The sequence below is a fragment of the Ictalurus furcatus genome, chromosome 3 (assembly GCF_023375685.1).
Source record: "Ictalurus furcatus strain D&B chromosome 3, Billie_1.0, whole genome shotgun sequence".
Taxonomy (NCBI): domain Eukaryota; kingdom Metazoa; phylum Chordata; class Actinopteri; order Siluriformes; family Ictaluridae; genus Ictalurus; species Ictalurus furcatus.
Window position 1 is genome coordinate 23,265,736 of NC_071257.1, and position 12,420 is coordinate 23,278,155.

At 37.1% G+C, this 12,420-nt stretch overlaps 1 protein-coding gene across 1 annotated transcript; it reads right to left on the reverse strand.

The window, feature by feature from the left end:
* Positions 1–2,237: 2,237 nt before the first annotated feature.
* On the reverse strand, positions 2,238–9,109 carry echs1 (enoyl CoA hydratase, short chain, 1, mitochondrial). The gene is made up of 8 exons (XM_053621584.1): positions 8,957–9,109; positions 4,840–5,037; positions 4,612–4,739; positions 4,411–4,510; positions 4,191–4,295; positions 2,927–3,046; positions 2,602–2,669; positions 2,238–2,502 (listed from the first exon to the last, which is right to left on the reverse strand). Exons 1-8 carry the CDS (start codon positions 9,045–9,047, stop codon positions 2,437–2,439), a joined length of 876 nt encoding a protein of 291 aa, XP_053477559.1. The 5' UTR covers positions 9,048–9,109; the 3' UTR covers positions 2,238–2,436.
* Between the last annotated feature and the right edge of the window lie 3,311 nt (positions 9,110–12,420).

The window sequence follows — 12,420 nt, forward strand, 5'->3', positions numbered from 1 at the left end:
ATGCCTTATTTAGCCTACATTACTCTTTTAAAGAATGATACAATAATTTGAGATGATAATCAAGATTAGTTAATAATATTAGCCTATTAAATCAATAGGCAGGATAAATAGGCAATGTAGAACGTACCGTTACTTAATTATTTATAGCATTAAGTGGACTATTTCCTTATAAATGTTAACCAGTTTATAAGCATGAGATGGTTCCTCTGTGCATACATGCAGGCTACAGGATACATGTCAGATTTCCTCCAGCTTAATACACATATACCTTAGTAGGCAATTCACTCCCAAAAATGATCATTTTAATCACGTAGTAATCATGTTTTATTTCAGCTTAATTTGGCATTTGTATATTTTGATGTGAAACCCTAGCGTGGCCATATTAAATATCCATGGAGTTATGCAATTAAAAAAAAAACAACCTGTTCTGTAATCTGATTTTTAGCGAAAATGAAAAAGTCAGGAAAAACTCGTTGTAAATCTTTCTTCTTCTTCTTCTTCTTTTTTTTTTTTTACAGAGCGCAAATCACTGAACGAATATGGGATATTTAAACAACAAAACAAACGCATTTGTTCCGAGGTTTTCCCTTCAGTGTGATGGCAGTGCGGAGGCGAAGTGAAGAGAGAGACTGATGTGAGGAGGAGAAACCATCCGGAGCCAAGAGCGTCTGATCAGTTTGAAAGCTCTTTTCTTTAAGCGCGGCACCACGCTGCTAACTCTTTGGTTCTGCTTTTTTTAATGAGTTTATCACGCTATGAGGGGTTTGCCTCTGCCAAAATGTAACGTTTTGCCTCTTTTGTCTGGGCAGAGCGCCTCAATTGGGTCTACATTTATTATTTTGACCTTTCGTTAGCAGGGGACAGACTTCAAAGCGCAACTGCTGCTTTGCTCGCTTTTTTGGAGACCTTTGTGCCGTTTCGATGTGAAGAAAGTATTTTTTTCTCTCTCTTTCAAAAGTTTTGTTCCAGGGGCAAAGAAGAAAGTCGACTCGAGGGGAATATTGAATGAAAATTAAAATCAATTAGGCTATGGACTTTTGAGAGTATATGAGAAGTCACCGTGTGAAGAAAACCCTGAGATCCTAAGAGTGAGAAAGCGGTCTGATATAGGCTAGAGGAAATAAAAGGGTCGTTTCATAATTAAATTTGCCGTGCTCCTTTGTGCACCACACGTTGGATGTGAAAACAGTTCAACAAAAACGCTATTAAAAATGCAAGTACCTAAAGATACCCACGCGTAAAAATGGTGTGTACTCTGATTCCTGTAGGTAATGATGCAGCTTTGTAATTGACTTTGAATTCATTTATAGTGAAGCCTGAATGAAAAATTTAATTCTATTTATAAAAAAGAAAGAAAGAAAGAAACTTCCATGAATAATTGCAAACGAAGGTACAAAATTCGTAGCGTGAAATGTCTGCGACTAGTAGGCTATGTGCGTTGAATTATTTACAATATGATCAATTATTGTTTGGTTCTTAAATTAAGTAGTTATTCCAGTTTTGTTTTCAATTGAACATTTTTTTAAATGTCAAATTGACCAGAAGTAAAAAATATTTTATTTAAAAAAAAGTAATAATAAGTAAACAAACTGACGGACGCTTTTTGCGCATGAGCTGTGACATTTTGAACCATTCCTATCAGTTTATAAGCAGAATTTTATCTGTTTATATGCCGGAAAATAGCAGTGAAAAAAATCTATGTACTACTATATGGAGTTCTCGTTATTATTAAATTTTTCTACATAACACCAGCTTTCAGAATAATATTCCCTATTGTAACAAGAGAAACCCGCAGATCCTGAACTACACCACACATGAAATGACTTAAACCCAAAAGCTTAAAACTCAGAATATATTTAGAAGGGGATGAAATGTGGTGACTGAACAAGCTCGGAATTGATGTTCTTCCTAATATGTACTATCTGCCAAACTTCAGTGGTATAGTCCGTCTTCGTCAACCAGACTTCTGAAGCGAAACATTTAATGCTGTACCCCTACAAACCTGTATAGTGCCATCACCACCTAGTGTGTAAAAAATGTAAGTACACCCTGACCCACATTCCCAAGCCATTTTACTGGGGGGTTTTAGTCTCTTGGTGTCGTTTTATTATTCTAGTACAGACTAATAACAGTTTCTTCCTGTCAAGATTTTTTAAATTTATTCTTCACCTCAAATTTCTGTCTAAACATTTATTAAACCTTAAATGCAGTACAAACAGCGACCTGTTGAGGATCTGTAATGTCATCTGATAGTTTATTCAATAACAGTAACCAAACAGCTTCGCTCAAATTATCAAATGTTTTGCTGGAGAGAAAGGCAAATGTCAGAGTATTGTACTATTGATTTCAGTTTCTGGTGCTTCTTTCAAACCACAGATGTTCTGTAGGTTTGATACCTATAGCACAGTCTTTCAGTAACAGCACTGATCTGATCCTTTACTTGTCCTGGAAATCAGCTTTCCTCTTCTCAACAAATGCACTCATGCCCTCTTTTCTGTCCTCCTGTTAAAGAAACAAGAAGTCCAATCATCAGATTTTCTCTTACAACTTGTTTTAACTTTAATTTGCATTCTCTTTAATTTGTATTATCCTACAACTTACTGTAGCAAAGGTAGCATGGAATAATCTCTTCTCAAACCGTGTACCTTCATTCAGGGTCAGTTCAAAAGCTGAAAGTAAACCATATATTTTAGATAAAAATGTCAAGAATGTCCAAGAACACACAGAATATGATCCATCTAAAAGCCAGATGCCTTAGATAAGGCAACATGCAATCAGCTACAAAGGCAAGGGAACCAATAGCAATATTTTAAAAGTTAAGATCAAACCAGTGTATATCGAATGCTTTTTCTAACAAGGTTTGATAAAGGAAGATATCACACCATACTTTTGAATTATTAGGGAAAATAATAAATATCACATTCACCTGCATTGACAGCTTCCTTTGCCATGGCTGACACCAGCTTAGAATTACTTGCAATTTTCTCCCCACATCGGACTGCTTCAGATACCAGCTGGTCCACAGGAAACACTTTGCTTACAAGACCTGCAGAGGTAACATGATATTACTGAAATGCAACATGTATTGGTTACTTACTTATTCAGTTTGGAGAAACAATGCTTGCCTCTTACAATTATGTTTAGGCTGAAAACAACAGCATACTACAAACAATATGCATATGCTATTAGGGATGAAACGGTTACTGATTTCATGATAAACTACGATAAAATTCCCCAACGGTTAGTATCACCTATAATGTCACATTTAATTATCCTTAAAACTGTGTGTGATTATCAAGATTTGTAAAACTCGCAGTAAATGCTGTCCACACACACCCAGCATGAGTCTGACGCAGTCGCAGCATGGTTGTTTTTTGACTGTGAAAACATGGCGGAAAGCAGTGAAAGCGCTCGGGAGATTTTCCAATCTTCCAAAAGGACCAACTCTGAAGTGTGGCCATATTTTGGATTTTGAGGGAAACTTATTAGAAGATTGGAACCCTGTCTACAGAGCTTGCCAGAAGAAAGTCACTGCGAAAGGGAGCAACACGTCAAATCTGGTGAGTCATCTTTGTGACAACCATCCATCACTTTATAATGAATGCCAGGTAAGTGAACTTTTAGCTCAATACATAGTTCGAGAAAAGTATGAGGAAAAATAAATAGTTTGACACAAAATATTGAATTGGGTTGAAACAATTTCTTATCTCATTTGTAATAAACGCAAGCTTCCGTGAAGAAAAAGTGTCAACAATTACATATTACATGATTTGTTTACATATGGTTGTATTATTTTGTACTATTATGTTGTATAGTTGTACATGCACTTTGCTTTACTTGTTTTTATATGCACAATTAGGGTTGTGTTCATTAAAACCTGCACTGGGGAAACTTTTACCTCTCATGACTACATAGTGCCAACTTTAATGTTAGTGTTATAATGTTCATGCTGCTGATTTTATTTGTTGTTTGTTGATTTTCAAATATAAAGCCTGTTTAAATGATTTCAGTGTGTGCATCAGTACTTTTTGTACATTTTCAGCACATTTTTAACAATACCGTGATAATACTGATAACCGTGATAGTTTTGGTCACGATAATCGTGATATGAAATTTTTATACCATTACATTTTATGCTTTATACATACATTATATGCTTTAATAACAATAAATATATAATAAGCACACACCAGATTGTTTGGCCTCCTGTGCTGAGATCCGGTCTCCTGTAAGGACCATCTCCATGGCCAAAGACTTTCCCACCGCCCGAGTGAGCCTCTGAGTACCACCAGCACCTGTATACAAACATATTAATAGAAAAAATCCATTTACACTATCACTTATTCACAACCATGGTTGTACCATCACAACTGAGGTTTTGTAGACCAAGATATACTTCACTCGGTTTACCTGGAATGGTTCCTAATAAGATTTCAGGCTGTCCAAACTGTGCTTTTTCTCCAGCATAGATTATGTCACACATCATGGCCAACTCGCAACCTCCTCCAAGCTACAAGGAGATGACTGGTTCAATGGTTAAGATTTTAGCTTTACTAAAAATATTCTACAAGATGAAAGGAAATATACAGTTGAAAATATTTCTTTACTCACAGCAAATCCATTTACAGCAGCTATAACTGGCTTTTTAACCGTTGATACTTTGTTCCAGTGTGCCAAAAAGTTGCCACCAAAGCACTCCTGAAAAGTTCTGTTCTGCATCTCTTTGATGTCAGCACCCGCTAAACAAAAACAACATTTGATTGCGATCTAGACAGCCTATGACTGTTATAATCAACAAAAACACTCTGATACTATTAGATCAAATCTCATGTTGCATACCTGCAAAAGCTCTTTCACTGCCTGTGATGACTATTGCACCAACCTCAGTGTCCTGTTCAAAGGTGTCCAAGGCCTTACCCACTTCAAGCATTAGGCCATCGCAGAGAGCATTCAAGGCCTTGGGCCTGTTTAACTGTATGAAACCAACATTTTTCTTTTCACCTTTTTTGTCAACCAATATATACTGGAACTGTCCACCTTTAAAAAAAAAAGAAAAAAAAAAAAAAAAAAAGACAGATTAATTTCATTTCTGATTAATGTGCTGAGAAAGCCTTCCATCCTGGAGACTTTATGTTTATTTATTTAAACTAATTAGTTGCTTCCTTGAAGAGTCCTCTTTTTTCTACCAAAACATAATTGATAGTTGAGTGTCTTGTACACCACAAAAGTGACAGGCCTACTAACTATACTTCTCAAAATTTTCATTTAAGAAAAGGGGCAGATTTTTACATTGGAAATGTACAAAAGGATAAGATCATGCTCAAAGTACAGCAAACTAAAATAAAAGACTTCATGACAGCGTAAAAATGCACCAAAAAATATTCACAGATGGACGCAAACTTCCAAAACTCCATTTTGTATTTAGTTAAAAAAAAAAATCAATATAGCCTCTGGAAGCTGTAATGAACATGTTGTATCCAAAATCCAGTGGTCAGTTTGCTAGACACATCTACCATATCTTCTAGTCCAGTGTTCCAGGATATAAACAGGGACCCGTTTAACTGTAATATACAATTCACAAACCCCCTCAGTACAGACTTATTTTATGAACATTATTTAAATATTGTTCATTCGTTTCATATTCAGTAACCACTTTATCCCGGTCTTGGTTGTGGTGGCTGCGGGACCGAACACAGGAGCACCAAACATGAAGCAGGAATACACCCTGGAGCACAATGTAGCGGCAATGTAGAGCAGCCAATCCACCTACCAGTATGTTTTTGGGATGTAGAAGGAAACTAGAGAACCAAAAGGAAACCCATGCAGACACAGGGAAAAGATGCACAGAAACTACAGTAATATTTGTTCCATTTATTAGCACCATACAGCCTTCTATTCCTGAACTTTCCACTCATATAACATATTAAGTGAAGGCTGACATTATTTATAGGCCTGTATTATGTTTGAGTTATTGCGTTTGGATTAAACACATTCATATCAAGTGACCAGTCAAACAGGTAGTAACTCAATAAAAAAATATAATAACAACTTTGATAAAAAGTGCGTTGTGATTTCCACCACTGTATCAAACATCACTGACAGCCTGGAAATCCCCTGGAATAGCATTTTGCAAAATTAAAAAGCAATAAAAAGGCCTAGCAACAAATCTATCAACTTTTGAAGTAGAAGTTTACGACTATTCTGCACTCCAATAAGCCTCTCCAGCTCACATTACAGCTTTAACACATTACAGCAACATTAAAAAAAAAATTGTTTAATAACTTAACATTCTGGCTTTGTGAAACATGTCTCAAACAAGTTAAATGAAATTATTTTAATTAATGGCATGTTTTTTTCCCCAGATTAAGTAGAGGTAAAAATTATGAAATCACCTTGTAATTTGTATTTCAATGACAAATAAGTCAATGACAAATAAGTCTATAAATGCAAATTAGTATGCACTTAAAAGAGAGGGTTTACAGACCTTAACCTTGGACTTTTTGAAAAGAAACATGGCCCCAACAAGAGAGCTGTCAAATGAAACAAAGGATTATAAAATTCCTTAAGAAGGAAATCCAACATGGAGTGGGGCAAAAGATGTTGGTTGTTCCCAGTCAGCTGTGTCTAAAATTTGGTGCAGGTATACACAAAATGGGAAGGTTATAAAAGGAACACATACAAGTATACCAAGGAAGACAGCAAATGTCAGGACAGAAAACTCAATGCAATATGCCTGGAAAATATGCACAACAAAACAAATGGGCGGAAACAGGAGTCAACGTTTGTGACACAGCTGTAAGAAATCGGCTGAATGAAATGGGATTATTAGAAAAGCCAAATGAAAACCAGCACTTTTCTCATTCTCTCGATAGAAAATAGCTTTGGTGATAAAGTCCTTTTTCAGGATGATAATGCATCTTACCACAGAGCAAAGAGTGTTAAAGTTTTTCTTCAGGAACGGCATATAAACTCAATGACACGGCCAGCATACAGTCCGGCTCTCAATCTGATTGAAAATTTATAGGAGAAATTAAAAAACCTGGTCCATGACAAGGCTCCATCCTGCAAAGCTGATCTGTCAACCGCTATTTGAGAAAGGTGGAACTAACTTTATGGATAATATTGTTTTTCATTAGTGAAGTCCATGCCTCAAAGACGTCAGGCTTTCATAAAAGCCAGAGGAGGAGATTATGGAATCATTTTTGTTGATGATTCCATAATTTTTTCCTCTACTTTATCTGGAAAAAATATGCCATTCATTAAAACAATTTAATTTGTTTGAGGTATGTTTCATTAAGCCAGAATGTTCAGCTATTAAACAAAAATTGTTTTGTCATATCTGTGATTTATTTATTTGCTATGAAGTAAAAAAAAAGTCAAGTGAGAACCCTCTAAGACTGGTGATTCCATAATTTTTGCCAGGGGTTGTAGTGTGTAAAGCCTGACTGAGTTGTGCTTATGCAAGTTTTGTTCCCAACGACCAATCATTGATCACCACTGTGTCCCACCAACCAATCACTGATCACCATGGTTTCCTAATACCCAATTACTCATCACCACTGGTTCGTCCCACTGTTTTAAAACATTGGGTATATTTACAAGTAATAAAGGCGAGTTATTTAATCCATAAAATATTTCCTTCATGTTTATTTCCCATGTCCTGTATGTTAATACGTGAAATTCTGGAGGGAACGTCGGACAGTGTGACGTAATGACGTGTGCCGTTAATCTATCTATGTTCTATAACATGTAAAACGGGAACATGTAAGGAATATTTTAAAAGCAACTCATGTAAATGCCTTAATCACAGTATTATCTTATTCAGAATAAGGTCAGTAATTAGACTGCTGTCCATGTAAACGTAGTCAGTGACTATACCGTATAAAGTTTTGGGTGTTTTTATTTTAAATTTTTACGTACGCTTCAAGTGCAGTTAGTTATTTGTCATGCTGTACCTGCAAATAGACGACTGCTTGAAGCCGTGGTCTGCGTCCCAAACCGTGTACTTACCTACTATATAGTAGCCGAGATGTATTTCACCTACTATATAGCAGGTAAGTATGCGGTTTTGGACGCAGCCGTGCTCTCTTGTTTGCCGTAAAACGGTTGAGCACTGCCTTGTAGTCGTGTCTTGTCGCAAAATGCGGTGAAAACTCCCACACAATGTTAATAGTGTGATTAAAATATTTACACGTCAATAATGCGACTAAAACAGGAGTACTCCACAATTCAATTTGTGTTTACTTCGAGTATGACCTTAAACGGATTAAGGTAATTAAAAATTGCTGTTTACACGGTAGTTTCTTAATCAGACTATTGTCTTAATCGTCTTAATATTGTATTATTGTTGTCCATGTAAACGTACTGACTTTGCTACGCAAATGAGTATGGCGATGAATATGCAAACATGTGACGTCACCTGGCGACTTCTAGAGCATGCATTACCTACGTTCCCATGCAAAGAGCTGGCCACACTGCCTCTGATTCCATAGAACAACTGTAATGTGTGCTCATTAGACTGGGAGGTGTCGCTAATAAATTAGCAACTAGGTCTTTATCCTTCCCTTGTGCCTGTCAAGAGCAGGTCCCCACTTGCTAACTAAAGACTAAGCTAGTCAGATATCATTTGCCTCAATACTAAAAGGTTGGTTAGCTGAGTGACATTAGCCAGCTAACCCACGTCAAACTTTAGCCGTTATAAACTATCCTCGATAGTAAGAAAATTCTGCACTACACAGAAGCAAAGACGCGAAACGCCAACAATACGTTGACAATGAGGTGAACTGCGATTATAAAGTTGTATACTAACGTTACATAGACACAAAGCTACGTGCTGTTAGCATGTTTAGCTACCTCCCGCACTAGTTGCTGTACAGCAGGACGCTCAGGCTGGTCAGTGTGACATTGAACAAGGAGCAAGTGCAATTCAGCTCGGTTTTTTTATTATTATTTTTACCTGAGCTGCATTGCCGAACAGCTGCAAGTGCAGACGGCAATAAGTTGACTGGTTTCAGAATTGAAGCGGCTGATCTACAAAACACTGCCATTTTCCTCTCAAGTTCAGTGTTTCACCTCGGCAGCGCTTCTCTATACTCCTCCACTGGAACAGTGCTGACGCAGGGTTGCCAAATATTACAGAAACGAATATTCTTCTTACCTTAACGTTCGAAATTCTAAATCAAATTTAAGGGATTTTTTTAGACTTACCAACACGTTCACATCCAAACTGTGTATGATCAGTGTGACAGATGCCTAGTTATATAGGCTTTGTTAGTACATTTATGTTTTAGGATACTGCAGAATCTACGTAGCCATCAGATGGATTTTATGGCATATTCATTTGGATAAATATTAAGCCAAAACGAGAGAATAAAATCGAGCAGTTGGAGGATGAGAGTTGCTCAAAAACCTAAGGTAGCTGGGATTTGAATTCACAACCCAAAGCTTTAACCGTTGAGTAACCATCCTTCCAGCCAGGAGCCTGTCCCAGGGGACTCGGGTACAGGGGACACATACAGTGGATGTCTTTGGACTTGAGGAGGAAACCTGGGTACCCTGAGGAGGCCACCAAAGCACGGGGAGAGCATGCAAACTTCATGCAGGCAGGACGAAGGTGAGAATCAAACCCCCGACAAACGTACTAATGACTAAGTCATTGTGCCCCAGTTACGTGTTCACCCAGTTATAGGGCTGCACGATTATGGCAAAAGTGATAATCAGAATTATTTTTATCAATATTGAGATCATGATTATTCATTGATTTTAGGGACAACATTTTTACTGCACTTTCACATTTAAATAAACAGACCACTGCACCTCCATGTTGTGCTACATTCCTGTTAATGTACAAATCTTTGCATCAAATTAGACTGGTCCTTAATGTGCATCATCTCGTAGAAGCAAATTATAAATAAAATTGTACCCAAAATATAGGATAAGTAAAAAAATGAAAATATGCAATCAAATATAACAATATGCAACCAAATGAAACAATTCAGGCCTATGCAGAAAAGGCAATAACAGTGTTTACAAGAGGAGAGACGCAGCCACATCACCTAATAGAATAGAGAGGTTCAGGGATGACATCATTTTGTACCGGAATCCGGAAGTTAGCATCACACTGGTTCCCTCAACAAAAATCCAACAGGATTTTCCCATAGGCTTTTGGATTATCGCAAGAAATAAGCTCTGTGATCGACAAAAGTTTACAATACTAACACGTTTTGTCCATCAAGATAACGTTCACAAATGAACACAACTTTTATGGAGTTTGAAACCTAAATACAATCGACAGAAATAAACAGCTAACCGGATGCTATAAACGAACTACGGTCGCTCGCCTTCGACGTCACCACCACCAAGCTTCCGACAACTTTTCCAAAATTGATTTAAAAACATTTTCCATAATACGGATTTACTCTGTGGATGAACCTTCAGCCACGTTTTTTTGGGGAATTGTGCACAGCATACCTGAACCAATTTATCTGCAAATACTTTTTCTGTTCAGTGTGATCACATTTAATGTCCCAGACAACCTCTATAGTCCCATTTAGCAAAATGTTAGTGTCATGATTTGCTAACTCTTACTCTTATTCCGGGTTTTGGCATACAAAATGACATCATCCCTGTGCCACTCTATGGTGATTGGCTGTAAGTTTAGGAAGCGCTTGATTTGGTATGCAGCAGAGTTTTCTATGAACAGAGGATGAACTTCCTCTGAATATCACAGTCAATCATGTACATGTAATCGTGGGCAGTCAAAATCGTAATCAAGATCGATATTCGATTAATTGTGCAGCCCTACCCAGTTATACTGGCTCCTTCTGCTGACTGCGTGTACTCAAGTAGGTCAGAGTTGAGTACAGGTATACACATGCACAAACATGTATACAGTGAGGGATTTTTACGCCAGGACACTTTTTTGCTCCACACTATATTTTTCTGTGGTTATAGTACATCACCCAAGAAATATTAGTACACTGCATCTTGTCAAATTTTCTACTTTGAACACTATTACTTGTACTAACTGGGGGGAAGGATGTGATTTGAGACAGTGCGTAAGTACTATTTATAAAAATTATGGTTACCCCGTTAGCACACTAGCTAACATAAGTTACTTAAGTTTAATTTCTATTCAAAACTGTTTATTTGAATAGCAAAAATAGGAGTCTGCATAACCTAATCTTCTTCCATGAATAAGTGCTTTTGACCATTAGTGACAAGCTCCACTACAAGAATGAATCACAAAACAGTTTCATTTCACAAACAGTGTTGTTGGTCAAGCTCAGTCAGTCAGTGTGTGAGGTGTGACAAAGCACTTTACTAAAACAGTGTGGAAATATCTGCATAAAAACACAATGAACAACAGCAGTACAATCAGAATAAACAATGTTGCTTTATAAAGACCAAACAAAGACCCTTGTGTTTAACAAATGCCAAGTTGAAAATCAGATTTTCAACCAAGTGCTTACAGTGAGAGAGTTCAACCAGCTTCGAGATAGAGTTTAAAGGCTTGCTAAATGGTTTAGATCTCTTATTAGAAATGTTTTTGGTAGTGCTACTTTGGCAGATCAGGTACATGTTGCATCCTAATAAGGAGAGATAAAAAGGCATAACACACTGACACTGTCATAGAGAAATCTCCAAAGAACAGTTGCCTAGAACAAACCTACCACGTTTAAACAACTTAGGACAGCCTTAAAATAGTCTAAATTTTACCAAGTAAAGAATTGTAAAGGAATTTAGAATCATTTAATGAATTTAATAGCCAATCCACCTACTAGCATGTTTTTGCTAAGTGAAAGGAAGCTGGAGAACCCAGAAGAAAGACACAGGGAGAATGTAAAATTCCACATAACTCAAGGTCAAGATCAAACTGAGGACCCTGGAGTGTTGAAGCATCAACGCTCCTGCTGCACTAATGCCCATAATCCAGTGTTTCAGGCCAATATTGTCCCCAAAAATGGTACTCGGTATCAGATCAGTGCATTCCTACATCCTGTTTTGTTGCAAGTAGGTATTTTGATATCATGAGAAACTGATATTGTACAACTGTCATCTGATTAATTTTTCAAACTGTTCTTCCTCCACAGCAGCGATCAGTAGCTGTGTTTACATGGACAACAATAATCCACTCTTAACCCGATTAAGACCATACTTTGATTAAGAAACTACCATGTAAACAGCAATTTTTACTTACCTTAATCTAATTAAGGTCATACTTGAATTAAGCTCTAATCGAATTAAGACAGGTGGAGTACTCCTGTTTTAGTCGCATTATGGACATGTATTACAGACATGTATACATCTTAATCACATTATGAACGTCGTGTGAGAGTTTTCACCGCATTTTGCGACAGGACACGATCACACACGGCAGTTTTACGTTTTACGGCGAGCAAGAGAGTTCGGCTGCATCCC

Bases quoted from the DNA above. Each gene is read 5' to 3' on its own strand.
- echs1 (XM_053621584.1), bottom strand. From the start codon at position 9,047: ATGGCAGTGTTTTGTAGATCAGCCGCTTCAATTCTGAAACCAGTCAAC. The intron at 3,047-4,190 runs GTGTGTGCTTAT...TTACCTCTGCAG, and splicing joins ACAGGAGGCCAAACAATCTG to GTCTTGTAAGCAAAGTGTTT. The intron at 2,670-2,926 runs GTGAATGTGATA...GTTTACTTTCAG, and splicing joins AAAGGAAGCTGTCAATGCAG to CTTTTGAACTGACCCTGAAT.